This window comes from Lontra canadensis, unplaced genomic scaffold (assembly GCF_010015895.1).
Source record: "Lontra canadensis isolate GAN:19392208 unplaced genomic scaffold, GSC_riverotter_1.0 scaffold58, whole genome shotgun sequence".
Taxonomy (NCBI): Eukaryota; Metazoa; Chordata; class Mammalia; order Carnivora; family Mustelidae; genus Lontra; species Lontra canadensis.
Genome location: NW_022631052.1, coordinates 6,271,374 through 6,288,290, shown reverse-complemented (window position 1 = coordinate 6,288,290; position 16,917 = coordinate 6,271,374). Strand labels below are relative to the sequence as shown.

General features: G+C 54.0%; 1 protein-coding gene across 1 annotated transcript; it reads left to right on the top strand.

Annotated features, from left to right (window-relative positions):
* Positions 1–9,883: 9,883 nt before the first annotated feature.
* CFAP73 (cilia and flagella associated protein 73) lies at positions 9,884–16,423 on the top strand. Its single transcript, XM_032876226.1, has 7 exons — positions 9,884–10,096; positions 11,461–11,566; positions 12,308–12,412; positions 13,418–13,618; positions 14,107–14,328; positions 14,634–14,792; positions 16,324–16,423. Exons 1-7 carry the CDS (start codon positions 10,041–10,043, stop codon positions 16,402–16,404), a joined length of 930 nt encoding a protein of 309 aa, XP_032732117.1. The 5' UTR covers positions 9,884–10,040; the 3' UTR covers positions 16,405–16,423.
* Positions 16,424–16,917: the final 494 nt, after the last annotated feature.

The following is a 16,917-nucleotide window of genomic DNA, read 5'->3' as shown; positions in this document are numbered from 1 at the left end:
CCGGGTGGGCGGACAGGGGGCGGGAGGGGCAGCCCAGAGCCCTCCCCCCAATCCCGCCTCTCGCGTGTCCCCCGCCCGTCCCCGGGCCCCCTCGCGCGCCCTCTGCCGGCACCCCAGCCAAGCGCGCCCGAGCGCACCGACCACGGAGACCTGGGCGCGCTGAGACTGCCAGGTGGGGAGCGGCCCACTGCCAAGGCGGGCGTGGCCTCTGGCTCGTGGTGAGCTGGCACCGAGCTCAGAAGACACAGCCTGTCCCCTGCCTGCCCTCCCTCCAGAACAGTCGCACCTCCCCGGCCCTCCCCTGCCTCCCATCCCCGCGCCGCCTCCTCGGTCCCAGTCGCGTGCTCTGTGCGGGAGCAGTACCCGCGGTCGGCGGGAGGTGTCGCTAAAGAGGGAGTCGCACATGCCCCGGGGCGAGGGGCTGGGGCGGGGGGTTCCGTTCAGAGTCAAGGGAGGGGCCTCGAACATCCCCTTCCTTCTCGTTTAGTTTCCAATTAAACCCAGACTGTGCGAGCGGCAGCTCCCACGTCACGAGCTGGCACTGCGGGGGAGGCAGCCGCGGCCGGAGGGGGGAGGGGAAGCCTGAAGACAACCGCGACGGCGGCGACAGAAGTCATTTACAACTCTTTGAACACGTACTGTGTGCCAGGCACTGTTCTAAGCGGTTTCCGGGGATTGTATCGTCTTCGTCCTCACCGTAATTCTGTGCACTAAGTGCTATTGCACTATCGCCCTCATTGCATGGATAAAGAAACAGGTTCAGAGGGATTAGATAGCTCAGGGAAAGCCTCAGTCAGTAATTGGCTTGCCTTTCTGGATTTGAATCCTAACTCCACTGCTTGCTAGCTGTGTGGTCTTGAGCAAGTCACTTAACCTCTCTGTGCCTTGACTTCCTTTTCTCAACTGTTCAACAGGAATAACATAGTATTTTGCTCATAGCGTTTTGAGAGAATTGGATGAGATAAAGCAGATACGAAAGAAGCAGATACAGGTCTCAAAAAAATAACATAAAACATAAAGCACATAAGAAGCTTATAGAAGGGGCGCCTGGGTGGCTCAGTGGATTAAAGCCTCTGCCTTTGACTCAGGTCATGATCCCAGGGTCCTGGGATCCCCCACATCCGGCTCTGCTCAGCGGGGAGCCTGCTTCCCCCTCTCTCTCTGCCTGCCTTTCTGCCTACTTGTGATCTCTGTCTGTCAAATAAATAAATAAAATCTTTTAAAAAAAAGAAGCTTATAGAAAGAGTTTGCTATTATTATTATTCTTCAAGGTATAACTCAAACATCACATGACCTCTCCTAAGAAGCCTTCCAAGATACCCTTCTATCCCAGACAGAGGTTTCCTTCTCTTTTTCTCTGCTTCTCAGTTCCACATTTGTCCATTTCTCAAGTGTCAAAACTTGGAGTTTGAAAAACACATCTGAAACAATGCAACAGGAAGAGCCTGTCCCAGGATAGATACTTACACATTTCTCCCCATGAGTTTGTTGTTTACCCGCCTAAGAGTTCTTGGAAGAGCTGGCACCAAGCCTGACTCACTTCGGTCAGCCCAGGGTTGGGCACCAATGGGAAGGCCCCAGCTGAATGATTGCTCCAGCCGACGCCCAGACTGGCGGGACCAGAAGGGCCTGGAACAGCCCCGGGAGTAGCCAGTGATCTGCCTCCCAAGCTCCCCCCTTGACTTCCCACCCAACACTCCAGCCAAGCTTATAAGGGATTCTCTGAGTTCTCCCCCAAGCTGGCCGCTGTCTGATGAGTCTCCAACTTCCAAAGACTGGGCCTCAGTTACCCTATCTGGGATATGGGTCTAGCAGGGCTGGCCCCAAGGCTTAGAAGTACTGCAGGGTACCCTTCAGCAGAGTACGAGAGGTGATCCAGGGTTGAATCCAGAACTGCGGTGGCCACAAGTGAGTGTTTACCACCCACCTCCTCTGTGTGCCTTACTGGTGATCCCCGAGCCTTATCAGAGGAAAATGTACTTGCTGTGCGCGTGTTGCTTCAAGACAGGCGCCCTGTCCCTTTTCCACCCCCACCTAGGTGAGAGCTTTTGGCTAACCCTTTTTTGTCTGAGCTCCTGCAGAGATCTCAGATAGGCTCTCTGGCCTCTAGGGACCCCTGATGGAACCTGAGGGGCCCAGTCCTGGGGCCACCTGGGTTGCCAGCCAAACTGCCATCAGCCAACTCGGCCAATCTTCCGGAGCTGAGCAAGAAGTCGCATTCCCGGATGCCCCTCCCCAGGCCCCCAGGGAGGTTATGAAGTCTATGAAATGTGCAGTCCAGGCCTCCAGGGAGCCAGCTCTGTCACCTGTCCAATAACCAGCACTGGAGCCTGAAATGCACCCAGGACTGTGGCCTCAGTCCTCAAACTTTCCGAATGGCTTGGCCACTTCCTGTTGTTCTGAGAAGTTTTGACTTGAAACTGGCAGAGGGTTTGAGGTCTCCTGGGGCAGCTCCCGTCAAGGGACCAAAGGGTGAAGGGAGCAGAGAGAAGGAGTGTCACCTGCTGGGTGCTACCTAGCTCGGAGAGGAGAGAGTAGACTATCACGAGCACCCAAGCCTGGGTTGTCACGTGGGAAAGGTCTCATTGTTCTCACGGGTTGTTGTGAGAGTTGATCCAGAGGCAGTGTGAGGCAGCTGTTATCATTCCTGGCACCTAGTAGATGCTCAAGAAATGCTTAGCCTCCTCCCTTTCCACTTCGTCGAAGCCCTTAAAGACAAACCCACAATCCTCTTCCGGCCAGCTCTCTCCCTAGCCTAGCGCCCCTGGGACACACTGCTTTCAGTGGCAGGAGACGCTGAGCTCGTGGGATAAGAGCAGAAGTTCTAGCATCCGGTCAACCCAACCTGGGACTGAATTGTGGCACCTACACTATGAGCTGGGTGTTCTTGGACACCTTCTGGGGGCTTCGGTTTCTTTATCTGTAAATTGGGCATAATAACAGCACCCACCTCATCGCCTGGGTGTGAGGATGGCATGAAGAAAAAGTCAGATGTTTAGCACAGTCTGGCATATAGCAAGGACTCAGCAAGAGTCATGGCCATAGGAGGACATCCTGAACCCATGACTGTGCCTGACACCGAGCTCCCCCTAAGTGGAACACCAGGCCCCACCCTGAATTCCAGGAAGTGATGGAGCAACCACACTTTAGTAGCCAGTACGGCTCCAGGCTGCTGCACAGAAAGAACCTGGGGCTTCGCATCTCAGCAGAGAACTCTGATCGATAGACTCCAAGGTCAGGGATGGCTGTGCCCATCTCCCACTCGATGTTCAGCAACGCCACAATGGGAACGTGAAACCATCCGTGGCAGGAGAATTGACTCCCATGGAAACTGGCAAATGCGACAATGCAGGGGCTTGGGGGGGGTGGGGGGTCAGTTCAACAACACACCACTGGGCACCAGATTCCCTAGCCACATAGCCTTCTAGACACTCCTGAACTCAATACTCTTAAGATTTTGCTCCTATCCCCTCTCCCCATACCTACAGTGCCCTCGCCCTACCCTGCCTTCCATTAGGAAAGCCCCTTCCCTCCTTTTCCTGTTCCCTTGTTGATCTCCCACCCATACAACTGGATAAAAACGAGGAGGGGTGGGGCTAGCAAAGTAGAGACAATGTCGTGTCAATATCATGGACTATGACATGGTTGTTAAGAAGGATATGCTCAGGGGGCACCTGGGTGTCTCAGTAGGTTAAAGCCTCTGCCTTTGGCTCAGGTCATGATCCCAGGGTCCTGGGATCGAGCCCCACATCGGGCTCTCCCCGCATCGGGCTCTGCCTGCGTGGGCTCTCTGCTCAGCAGGGACCCTGCTTCCCTTCCTCTCTCTCTGCCTACTTGTGATCTCTCTCTCTGTGTGTCAAATAAATAAATAAAATCTTAAAAAAAAATTAAAAAAGAAGGATATGCTCAAAGACTTGGAATGACGGGAAAAAAATGCTAAAAGAGAAGCCAGAAGTCGTGGGGGAAACACGACCATCTCCATACCACCATCCGGATGCCGCAGACGATTACGTGTATATTCTTTGTATGAATATTCCTTTTATTCAGCTGATCTGTGTCGAGGGCCTACTGTGTCCCAGGCAGTGGGGATACAGCGAAGTACAGGACCGCCCAGCCCTGCTCCCCTGGGGCTCTCAGGAGCGTGGGGAGCTGACAAAAGTTGCTTGCCACTGAAGAATACACTCTCAGTAGGAAGTAGGAAGTGATACGCAGACGAGAAAGCAGACAAGGGAATCGGGCAGCAGCAGAGGGCTTCCCCAGACATCAAGACCTGAGCTTCTTTTCATCCTCAGAAAACACGCCTCGCTGCCTCCCGTTTCTGAAATCTCGGCTGCCCCAGCTCTGTGGATGGCCTGCAGCCTCCGGAAAGGCAGCCACGACCCCTCCCCACCCAGCCCCTCAACCCTGCCTGTTGGCACCATTCTGCGACCTTGGTGTCTTGTTCTCTTGTTTTATGGTATTTTACACGCTCATCTTATCTCTTAAATGTCAGGGACAATGTCTGATTCATGCCGTGCCTCCCACACCGCTTGGCACGTAGGAAAGACTCAAAACACACTCGCTGGGTTAAATGGAATTCTGTTCCCCTCCGGGGCTGGAATCTGGCCTCTCTCGTGGCGATAATAGTCGTATTATTTCTTACTTCCTTTCTGCCCACAGTGCCTAGGACTGCAGCTTCATCCTTGCCAACATACCGTCTCTCTGCTCCATGTCCACCCCCAAACCAGGGGCAGACCCCCTCTTCTGGCTCCAGAGACCTGCCTGTCTCTAGACCTCAGCTCCCCTCCTGTGGCCCCATCCCTTCTACGGCCAAGGCTGGGGCAAGAAAGACAAGCCCTGGCCCAGGTTGGGGGTAAGGAGCGTGTTCTTTGTCTCGGGAACACAAAGCCCCATTTGTGATCGCTGGGCACGATTCTGGGCCGGGAGCCACGTAGGACAGGAGGCTGCGGTGGGAGGAGTGGGCAGGATTTCCACAAACCCCTCCCGTGGGCTGGCTGCCGAGGAAGCAGTCAGTCCCGTCCTCCCACAGCCTGAAACAAGGTATCCGTCTGTCTGTCCAACGCCCCTGCTTCCTCCTTCCCCATCCCTATTTCCCAAGGTGCACCCCCCCACTCCACCCCCTGCCTTGGAATGGAGAAATAGGAAGGGGGAAACAACCCAAGCATGAGACTTGGGGGTGGGGAGAGTGGCTATTTCCAGAGCTGTGCGCTGTGGCCAAGGGCAAGGCCAGCTGAGAAATTGTGTCCCACTGTCACTCAGCAGTCCCACTCACCCTCTCTCCCAGGATGTGGGGATAGACACAGGTGGGGATTTGAGACCTCTGCCTTAGCAGCATGAGAGGGGAGCCCCAAGAGAAGCTGAAAGCAACACCTTATTTATTTTTTTTAAAAGATTTTATTTATTTATTTGACAGAGAGAGAGAGATCACAAGTAGGCAGGCAGAGAGGGATGGGAAAGCAGGCTCCCCGCTGAGCAGAAAGCCTGACACTGGGCTCGATCCCAGGACTGAGATCATGACCGAAGGCAGAGGCCCAACCCACTGAGCCACCCAGGTGCCTTGACGCCTTGTTTAAAATAGAAATGCTGAGGCCTGGGTCATGTACCCACAGCTGCAGCCTTCTGAAGACGGGCTGCTTGTATAGGGACCTTTTCCTCTCCTCGAAGCTATGAGCAGTTTCAAGGTAGGGATGGGTTATCTCTAAAAACAAAACCAAGGCCCATCACTTCTCAGCCTCTTGTCCTCAGAGGGTCACTTAACTCCCCTGGGCCTCAATTCCCTCATCTGTTATTGGTCACAGTTCCGGCCCCTCCTTGTCCCTCTCCGGTCAGTACCTATCCCATCATTCTTGAATTCTGCATACCAACCTACAGACCTTTGTTCTCTCTGTGAAAGGGGGTGGGGTGCACGTCCTCCTGCCTCAGGGCCTTTGCACATGCTCTTCCCCCTACTTGGAATACTTTTGCTTTCTTCTTCTCACCCCCCCACCCCATCCTTGAGGTCTCAGGTCACACGTTACTGCCTCAAAAAATCTTCCCTCCCTGCTCCTTGCACCCTAGACTTCTCTCCCTAGTCCAGAGTGGCTGTACCACTTGGAATTCCCACCGACAGCGTAAAAGTGATCCAGATTTTCTGCCTCCTCGCGGTCATCACCGTGTTTGTCTTAGCCAGTCTGATAGGTGCACCATCAGCCTGTATGCCCCATGAGGGCAGTTTCTGCCTTATCCACTGCTGTATCTTCACACACTCTCTAGTACCGAGTAGGTGCTCAATAAACATTTGCCTGCCAAAAAACACCTCTAAGAGAACAGAAATTCAAAAGGGAGGATGCATACTAGCTTCACGACAATGACATCCTCTGAAGAGACAAGGAAGGTAATGAACCTGTAGAGGGAAAGATCCAAGGGGGTGCTCGGCTATATCTGGACCATTGTGGTTAAGAGGGTGGTCTCCACACCCAGGTGGCCCAAGTTCAAATCCCACCTTAGACCTGACATGATGCATGAGGGGAAATGTGGCAAATCAGGTCATCAAACTTTAAAACCTTGCTCTGCAAAAGACCATGCGAAGAGAATGAAAAGATCAGCTCTGCCTGGGAGAAAATATCCAACAGAGGATTATCTGGAACATCGAGACCTGTATCTAGAATATATAAAGACGTTCTCAAAACTCAACAGCTAAGAACAATTCATTAGAACACAGGCAACAGATATGAACAGATATTTTGCTGAAGGGGATGGCAAAGAGGCACACATAAACATGTTCATCGTCATCACGGCCAGTAGAGAAATACCAAGGAAAACCACAGTGAGACCTCACGGCGTACCTACTGCACTGGCTAAGGCAAACACGGTAATGACCGTGAGGAGGCAGAAAATCTGGATCACTGTTCGCTGTTGGTGGGAATTCCAAGTGGTACAGCCACTCTGGAAAAGACTCGAGCAGCTTCCTTAACAATTGTGCTCACGGGCGTCTATTTTGGAGGGAGGAAAACTGATGCTCACACAAAAACCAGGACATGAATCTTCACAGTGGCTTTCTTCATGAGAGCCCCAAACGGCATCTAACCCAAACATCCTTCCACCCAAATGGTTCACCAAGCACAGCACATCCACCCCGTGGCATGCTACTCAGTGATCAGAGAGCGTAAACACTGATGCGTGTGGCTAGTAGGATGGATCTCAAGAGAATGAAGCTGAGTGCAAAAGACAGTCTCACAGGTTGCATACAGTCCAATTCTACTTACAGAACATCCTTGAGGTAACAGAACTGTAGAGATGGAGAACAGATACATAGTTGCCAGGAGGCAACTATGAGGCAGGAGGGAGGGAGGTGGTCCTAGCTGTCCGTAGCATGAAGGATCTCTGTGAGGAACGTTCTGTAGGTAGCTTGATTGTGGCGGTCATAGGAATCTATGTGTGGTAACTTTTTTTTTTTTTTTTAAGATTTTATTTGACAGACAGTGATCACAAGTAGGCAGAGAGGCAGGCAGAGAGAGAAGAAGAAAGCTCCCTGCTGAGCAGAGAGCCCGATGCGGGGCTCAATCCCAGGACCCTGGGATTCTGACCTGAGCCGAAGGAAGGCAGAGGCTTTAACCCACTGAGCCATCCAGGTGCCCCCACGTGTGATAACTTTGCATTGAACTAAATACACACACACACACACACACACACACACACACACGAGCGCATGTAAAACCATGAGATCTGAATAAGGTTGGCGGATTGTCCTGATGCCAATTTCTTGGTGGTGATTGTGTCCTGCAGGGTGCAGGATGGAACCCCTGGGGGGAACAGAGTGAGGGGAAATGGGATCTCGCTGTGTTGCTTCTTCAACAGCGTGTGTATCGAGAAGGTTCTCTAAACAAAAAAGTCTTCCAGGAGCTACACATCTATTAGAATGACGTTCAAGAAACCCACCAGTACCAACTGCAGGCAAGGCTCGGAGCGGCGATAAAACCCTCATGCTTTGCTGGCGTGAATATAAAAACGGTACAGCCACTTGGAAAAAGTTTGCTGTTTTTTTATACCATTAGACACAGACTTACCATATGACTCAGCAAGCTTACTCCTAAGTACTTACATGGAACAGAATGAAAGCTTATGTTCACACAAAAAACTGTACATGAACACAGGCTCTATTTGTAATCGCCCAGGGGGCTGACTAATGAGACCATGATGTAAAATCAAATACTACTCCGCAATGGAAAAGAATGAAATACAGGTACACATGTGGACGTGAATGAATCTCAGAGGAACGCTTCTGGGTTACAGAAGTCAGACTCCAGCGGCCACAAAGCAGAGAATTCAGTTTCTGATATTCTGGAAAAAGCACACCCACTGGGACAGAGAACGGGTCAGTGAGAGGTTGCCAGGGGCTGGGGTGGGAACGAGGGTTGATTATGGAGCATGGGGATGGCAGGGGGTGAGGGAAGCATTTTGTGTCTTGGCCTCGGTGGTGATTACACGACTCTGCGCATTTACTAAAACTCACAGAACTGTATGTGAAAGAAAATAGGAAGTTTACGGTATGTAAATTATACCTCAATGTTTTTAAGTAAGAAAACATTAGGTCATGTATCTTATTTTTTTTTTAATTTTTTTAAAGATTTTATTTATTTATTTGACAGAGAAAGATCACAAGTAGACAGAGAGGCAGGCAGAGAGAGAGAGGGAAGCAGGCTCCCCGCTGAGGGACTCGATCCCAGGACCCTGAGATCATGACCTGAGCCGAAGGCAGAGGCTTAACCCACTGAGCCACCCAGGCGCCCAGGTCATGTATCTTATAACTGCACATCGATTTATGTAGAAGGATGTATTTGCAATTTAATGCAATGTCCTCAAAGGGAAAATGTATATTATTTCAGCTCCTTTCTAAAAATATGCTCTAACAAAATGCTTAGGAGTTGTTTTTAGCGATTTAGGGATTATAAGTATAGGTGTGGTTTTTTGCTAATAGTGTTCTTCTACGATAAGAAAATGCAATTCTTTACATGAAAAAATTATTTAAAACAGGAAACTAAAATGATAGAAAGCAAAGACGAGAAGATGCTAGCGTGTGTTATTTCTGGGTGGAGGACCCAGGGGTATTACTCTGGGCATTTTTCCCTAATACCGTTCCCTGGAGTACTGTTTTAAGAATTAAATTGATATGGGGCGCCTGGGTGGCTCAGTGGGTTAAAGCCTCTGCCTTCAGCTCAGGTCATGATCCCAGGGTCCTGGGATTGAGCCCCGCATCAGGCTCTCTGCTCAGCAGGGAGCCTGCTTCCTCCTTTCTCTCTCTCTGCCTGCCTCTCTGCCTACTTGTGATCTCTGTCTGTCAAATAAATAAATAAAATCTTTTAAAAAAAAGAATTAAATTGATATTATATAGAGAGCGCTTAGTAACTGTCGTTGCCCAAAGTATGTCAGCTCCTCCCTCCCGTATCCTCCAGATCTGGATGATGGGTCCCTTCCAAGCCGGTCTCCGCTGGGTGGTGCTGAGCTCTCCCTAACCAGGCTAGGGGGTTCCCGGAGACTTGGCCAGGGTAACCCCATCCCCAGCAAAGGGAGTTGACCCTCAAAGAGCTGCAACACAGTAGGCCCTCAGCACCCTGCCTGGGACCTGGCAAACAGTAGGTGCCTAATAATTATTCTTTTGAACAGACAACTGAGCGTGCAGCCACGATAGAGGTGTCCTATCCCACCCAGCCAGGAAGAAGCTTGACCAGACACGGCGCACCGAGGGACCCACCTCCTTCTCACCGCACCCTAGTTTAGATTGGGAGTTAAAGCCCTCTCTGGGATGGGCAGAGCGCGCTCCCTTCCCGGCTGCCCCCGCACCTCGCTCCCTCCCTCCCAGGATGGATGCCCCTGGCCTCAACCGGGCAACAGAATGTTGTGTGGTTGGTTGCCTGGGCAACCGGGGCCTGCTAGGTGGCTGCCTTCTTGGAGTACAAGAGCTCGCGGCCACGCTGCCCTCAACCCGAAACCCCCAGGGCCTTCTGAGCGAGTGCAAGACTCCTGCCTTGTGGAAAGGAAGCTCTGGGACAATTGCAGGGAGAATGGCCATGCCCTGGGAGGAATATTTCCGACTGGCCTTGCAAGAGAAAGTGCCCGAGTGAGTGCTTCGGAATGGAACTGCGGGGGAAGGGTGGAAGGGGGGCAGAAGTAGGTGGGATGACCCATGCCTTCCCCTTGCCTGTGTCGCACAGCTTCCTTGGGCGGTTCCTGGTGGCGTATTACTGTCCCCACTTCACAGAGGAAGCAACTGAGGCTCAGAGGAAAGTGGCCTCTGGGCTAGTTAGGGCAGAGCTAGCAGCCCAGGCCTCTCCTCTGTTCCTGATCCCCACCCCTGGCTGACATCCAGCTGAGATTAAATATTTTGGACCGAGGGGGAAAGGAATTCTGTGAACTCCTGCTCTGCTCTCCCTGTGAACTCTGCATTTACAAGGAGGAGTGGAGGAAGCTTGTGGGGTATCTCCTTTGTGTTCCGCAGCTCAGGGCCAGAGTCGGGACCGGTGCCGGGACTGCCCTGCTGAACAGAATGTTCAAGCATCCCTTCTGCTGTCTACACAGCCACAGCGTAGGGCCGTGCACAACCCCTCCCACCGCCCAACACACACACCCCAGCAAGACTCCAGATCCCAGCCACCTCCTGGAGCCCTCGCAGAGAGGTCCAGGGGAGGTCTCACAGCCTTCCAGCCTTCCGGCCACAGCTTGGCCACAGCAAGTAGCTGATCTCCCCTGCACCCCATTCAGCCTTCCACCAACCCCCTCCTTCCAGTTCACCTGGAATTCCCCTTTCTCTCCTTTCTCAACCCCGCCCCTGTCACTGCATCAACTCTGCTCTCAAACTGAGCGTGACTGCCCTCCTCTCCTTTCCCCTACAACCACCTGATCAGACCCACACTGTCTCTGTGTTATCCCAGAACCCCTTCACCATCTCCTGCAGCTGCCCTGCCTCTCCTATGGTTCTCGGCCCCCACAGCAGCCTCGAGAGCCTTCTACAATCCAAAGTCCTTCTCTTGAAGCCTTGGCATTGGGCGTTCCCTGCTGGTATCCACGTGTTGACCTCCTCTTGCCCCACGGGTCTCTGCCCAGGTGACCTCAGGGTCTCCTCGGAGAGACATTTTCATCTCCCCATTGAAAGACTTCCTTTTGCCTGCTTAATACTTCATCAGACACCTACCATGTCCTGGCCTTATTTATTATCTGTTAGCTTTATTTCCTGTGCCCCCACCCCAGCAGAATGCCAGCTTCTGGAAGGTGGGGATTTTGTCTGCCTTGCTCACACTTGCACTGCCCCCACCCCGTGCCTAGAAAGGTGCCCGGCAGAGTAGTTGCTCTGTATGATATGTTGAATGAATGAACAACTCAACAACTAGTATATGACTCCTGGGGGCATTTCAAGCACTAGAAGGGAGTTTGGGGGCCCTGGATCTTGCCTCCTTCATTCCCATCTCCCCCTTGAAGCCCCTCCAGGAAGATCCCAGAGCACAATGTGGACCACCTCCCGCCAGTGCTGCGCCTCCTGGAGAAGAGGCAAGAGCTGATGGATGCGGACCGGGACCTGCAGGCCCAGAAGGAGGTGAGCCTCCACTGCAGTCCCTGAGACTTTTTCGGACCCTGGGCAAAAAAAGAAAAAGAAAAAGAAAAAAAAAGGTGGTGAGCAGGGCTTGGGAAATAATGCAGCCAACTTACTAGCTACTGAGTCTGAGATGGGTCCTTTCACCACTCTGAGCTTGTGTTTCCTATCAATGATCAAGTGAGATCAGCTGATGCACATAAGTGCTCACTGAGCACCTACTACGTGCACGATACGGCACTGGGATCTAGAAGTCTCACCACGGTCCCCCTCCGTGGGATTCACAGTCTAAAGGAGACACATGTCCAGGTGGGACGCACTGAGAGGAAGCCCCTATCTCCACCAAGGGTGGTCAGGGAGGGCTTCCTGAAGGAAGTAATGTCTAGGGATGGGCAAATGGCAAGTCAGCTTATCCCGCAGAAGAGGGGTTTGGGTGAGGAGGGAGAAGACGGCAGAGGGAAGGGCGCATACAAAGATTGGAAGACAAGGACAAAACACAGGAGGACGAGTGTCTAGAAGACAGTGTCAGAGGAAAGGGGTAAAATGAGACAAGAAGGAAGGACAGGGACGGTGGCATGCAGGGGCATTCAGGCTTCATCATGCATGGTAGGAGCATTAGGCGGATTTGAACAGGGGTGTAGGGACTAGATCAGGGACTACAGACGACAGGAGTAGGAACCCGAAGGTGCTGTATAACTTGAACCCCCAAACACACACAGAAACCCACGCCTCACCTCTCCCCAGGTGTTCCAGGCTATGACGGCAGCCCAGAAACAGCGCTGGGAACAGCTGGAACAGAAGGAGCGGGAGCTAAAGGGATCTTTTGTCCACTTTGACAAGTTCTTGCAGGTGGGCGGATATGGTTGGGGGAGGGGAGGCAGTTCATCGGGTCACAAAGTCGCCATCTTGTCGGGGCCAGACCTGCATGTGAATTTTAAAAGTGGGCTTATTGGGGGCCCCTGAGCAGCTCAGTTGGTTAAGTGTCTGCTCATGACCTGAGCCCAGGGTCCTGGGATCCAGCCCCACCTTGAGCCTCACGTCTGGCTCTCTGCTCAGCAGGGAGTCTGCTTTTCTCTCTCTCTCTCCCCCTGCGCCTCTCCCAACTTATGCTCTCTTTGACTCGATTACTCTCTCTCAAATTAATAAGCAAAATTGTTTTTTCTTAATATTTTATTTATTTATTTGAGAGAGACACAGTGAGAGAGAGCATGAGCGAGGAGAAGGTCAGAGAGAGAAGCAGACTCCCCGTGGAGCTGGGAGCCCGATGTGGGACTCGATCCCGGGACTCCGGGGTCATGACCTGAGCCGAAGGCAGTCGTCCAACCAACTGAGCCACCCAGGCGTCCCTTGTTTTTTTTTTTTTAAGTGGGCTTACTGGGGCGCCTGGGTGGCTCAGTGGGTTAAAGCCTCTGCCTTCGGCTCAGGTCATGATCCCAGAGCCCTGGGGTCAAGCCCCACATCAGGCTCTCTGCTTGGCGGGGAGTCTGCTTCCCCCTCTCCCCTCTCTCTGCCTGAATCTCTGCCTACCTGTGACTTCTGTCAAATAAATAAATAAAATCTTTAAAAAAAATAAGCATCTTTTTAAAATAAATAAATAAATAAATAAATAATGGGCTTACTAATTCGAGAGGGAGTAGTAGGAAATACGCACGCACTGCCTGAGGCATTTGAGTTTTTTAAAAAACATAGGGGTAAGTGAGGGACCAAAATCAGAGATCCTGGCTGAGTCTGCCCACAGGCCATCTGTGTGCTACCTCCCGCGCGGCGTGCCGGTGTTGGGGCGGGTAGAAGCGGTTAGCCCCGCGGGTTCCCCAGTCGTGAGGGCAGTCGCCTCCTTTCTGTCCGCTTCCCCAGGACACCGAGGCCCGGCGCAGCCGCGCGCTGCAGAGGGCGGCAGAGGAGCGGCTGCAGGCGGGCCACCAGGAGGCCGAGGCACAACGGCTTAGGATCCAGCTGGAGGAGCTGCAGCGGGAGCGCGCGCGATTGCAGCGCCGGCTGGAGCGCCTGGAGCCCTGCGCGCGCCTGCTGGGCCAAGTGTTGGAGCAGCTGCCGGAGGTGAGGCCCTGCAGGAGGTTTTGGGGCTCGGCGCCACCGCGCAGCGTCGCATAGCCTCTGGGACGGCTTTCCGGGTGTGCACTACTGGAGTGCTGACTGTATGCCAGGAATCACCACTTATTGAGCACTGGCTGTATGCCTGGGGACAAAGTTTGTTCTTGAATTCTCCCCAAATCCCGGTGAAGTGAGTCCTGCTCTTGTCTACCGCGTTTTATAAATGGGGAAACCGAAGCTCACAATGGTAACTTGCACTCAGGGACACACAGGCGAAGGGGGAGGTGGTGTGTCCAGGCACTCAGTACCAGTTGAACGGAACAATCACGGGAGTGAGGCTGGGCTAGGCTTAATGCTGGAGTGGGGAGGGGCGGGACGAGCCCTCATTTCTGGGGTAGGCGCTGTGTGATGCCCTCCTTTGGCACATGGGCTAACCGAGGAGGAAGCGCCGGAGGGCCAGGTGGCGTGCGGACCCCATCTTGACCCCACCCCAGTTCCAGGACGTCCCCGAGCTAGTGGCGCGCTTCGACGGCCTGGCCGATATGCAGGCAGCGCTGAGGCTCACGGAGCGCCAGCGGCAGGCGGAGCTGGAGGAGGCCCGCGCGCGGCTGCAGAGGCTTCGGGACGCGGGGCAGGACGAGCTGCTGGGGCAGAGCCAGCGGCGAGCGCAGCTGCTGGAGCGCCTGGAGGCTGCGAGGGAGCGAACGCTGCGCTGGGTACGGCCCTGCCGGGAGGAGACGCCCACCCGGGACCCCAGCCGCCCATCGCCCGAGACGAGTGCCCGGGGTTCCTAAGATCAGGCAGACCGATGCTTACCCCGGACGGGCGGCGGCGCTCACGGGCAGGTGCAAGCATCAGAAAGCGCTTTAGGGCACCGGCGGCCTGGCCCAGCAGATCCTGACCCCTGTGCCTGCTCTCCTCCCCCGGAGGCGCCTCTGCGCCCCTGGAGGGAAGCGGACAGGCCCCAGCCCTCCTCAGCAGGCTCCAACCCTGATCTGGAAGGGGGCGGGGTGTTCTTCAGGAATCCAAGTGGATTCAGACCCAGAACACAGCGGCTGAGAAGACCCTTGTCCTGGGCCGCAGCAGAATGGCGGTGCTGACCCTGTTCCACTTGGTGTGCCAGCGCAAGGCACAGCCCCCCACCCTGGCCATCGAGGACACCGAGGGGCAGCTGGAGCAGGTGCGCTCCCTCTTCTGTCCCCTCCCAACCCCATACCCTCAGGAACCTCACCTACGCTGGGCTAAGCATGATTTCTCTGTGAGCCCAGATGCCGGCACTCCAGAGGTGGGCTCGGTGGCCTCCTGGGACCCCTGCCGAGGAGGCCTGGGTTGGGTCTTGGCTCCGAGGGGCATCTGCTCCGTGGCCACAAGGAAGTCATGCTCCTCTCTGGGCCTCAGTGCTCTCACCTGTGCCCAGGGGCTGGGGGTGTGTACTGACCACGCACTCGTTCATGACAAGAGTCTGTCCTTTGTCCCAGGGTCAAACAGCACAAACAAGTGACAACATTGATGAGAAGCCAGGTGGAGACTCACCTTTAATTAACCCCTGACCCTCTTGCTCCCTGCATGGACGGGCCTCAGCTTCCCTAGGGAGAGGATGGGGCTGGGTCCTTGTCTTTCTTTCTGCAGAAGTGCATCACAGATGGTGCACAGAAGTGTACCAAGTCATTCCGGTTTGCAAGGCTGTAGAACGTGTGACATGGTTTACAACGGAAAGGGGGTGGGGTGGCTCTGACTTCAGATGCCTCCGTGGCTTCTAATGGGGCCCCAAAGCATGGTCCCTTTCAGTGGAAGAAATATGAAAGGCACAGCTGCCCCTGCCGTTCCTGTCCTGCACCCCACACCCCGGATCCCAACCAGACATGGAGAACTCGGGCCCTGGGAGCCTACCTTTGTGCCACGGGCCGAGTGGGACAGGTCTGTGGACACCACTGTTCTCTCAAGTGTGGCCCGGCACCCTGAGCTACACGAGACGACTCCAGGAGGGACAGAGGCTCAGGAGGATGGAACGGGCAAAAGCCTGTCCCTTTTCAACCGACCCTGATCCTACCAAGGAGATGGGGCGAGTGAGTGTGCCTTTAACGCCTGTGGGGCTCCCTGGGCCGGAGCCTCACGCCCCCTCCAGGCAACAGCGGAGTGCAAGAGTCAGCTGGGTTTCCTGTGCCTTGTGTTTTTCCACTGCCCCTCCGCTTGTGACAAGGGGTAACTTGATTCTGTTTTTGTTGGAATTGTTTTCCTTTTCAAGTGTGACAAAGGGGAAGGGAGAGCCCAAGGGTAAGTTGGCCTCCAGTTCCGGCTCTTGGCAGTGGACATTAAATTCATTATCAATAAATAAGTGACTTAAAAGGAAATATGGGAGGTTAACCCATGGGGACGAGAGCAGGTCAAACACCAGTGAATGTGACTGATCCGATTCAAAGGGGGGAAAATGAATTAAGGGAAGTGAAAATACTCGTTTAATTGTAATGCAGGTGATAACCAGGTAGGAAAACTGAGAGCGTCTGCTCACAGGCCATTTAGGAGGCTTGGATGGAGGCCCGAAGGACCCAGAACAGTCTAGGGCAGGTTGGCCGGCCCCTGGGAACCACTGCCATCACTTTTAATAGGGGTCTCCACCCCCAACCCGTGCTCTGCAGCATCCTGTGTTGGGGACATGGCGGAAGTGGACACTCAGGGGCTGGGATGTGACTGGCTGTGTTGGGGACCCACAGGTGAAGCTGTTCATCCTGGACCTCTCCGCCATGCTAGCCAGTCTTCGTCAGGCCGAGCCCACACCTGCCTCCCCGCCCTGACCCAGGTAAGCAGAGGGACAGGGTGGCCCCCCACCCTGAAAGGAGGTGCACATTTCCTGCGGGTTGTGTGCTAAGAGGTCCTCACCTGAGAGATGGGAGGGGGCTGTGTCCACTCAGACTACTGTGGGGAGTACAGGACTGGCATACAGCAAGTACTAAATAAATGCGGGCCATGTGGGGGGCACCAATCTGTCATCCACCATATGGCCTGGGGCCAGATCCTCCCTCCCAGGGCAATCACGGCATTAAACAAGCTGATGTGTGTCAGGGGTTTGGAATGAAGCCTGATGCAAATTCTGGTAAATTCTAGAAGAGTGTTTGGTAAGTAAAGTAAAATAGGACCAGCATGGGGGCCACACAGCAAGCACCCACAAGTGGGGCACCCGTCACAAGGCCTCCTCTATTGTGGATCCGTGGCCTGAGAATCCAACTGCTGGAGGCTGTCCTTAACGTTCCCAGGACCCCACATTGGGGCTGGAGAGCACTGGGCTCAGAGGGTGGAGGCCAGGACAG

Excerpts from the sequence above, each read along its gene's own strand:
- CFAP73 (XM_032876226.1), top strand. The coding sequence starts at position 10,041 with ATGGCCATGCCCTGGGAGGAATATTTCCGACTGGCCTTGCAAGAGAAA. Across the intron at positions 10,097-11,460 it reads TTGCAAGAGAAAGTGCCCGA|GAAGATCCCAGAGCACAATG; the intron begins GTGAGTGCTTCG and ends AAGCCCCTCCAG. Across the intron at positions 14,329-14,633 it reads GGGAGCGAACGCTGCGCTGG|GAATCCAAGTGGATTCAGAC; the intron begins GTACGGCCCTGC and ends GGTGTTCTTCAG.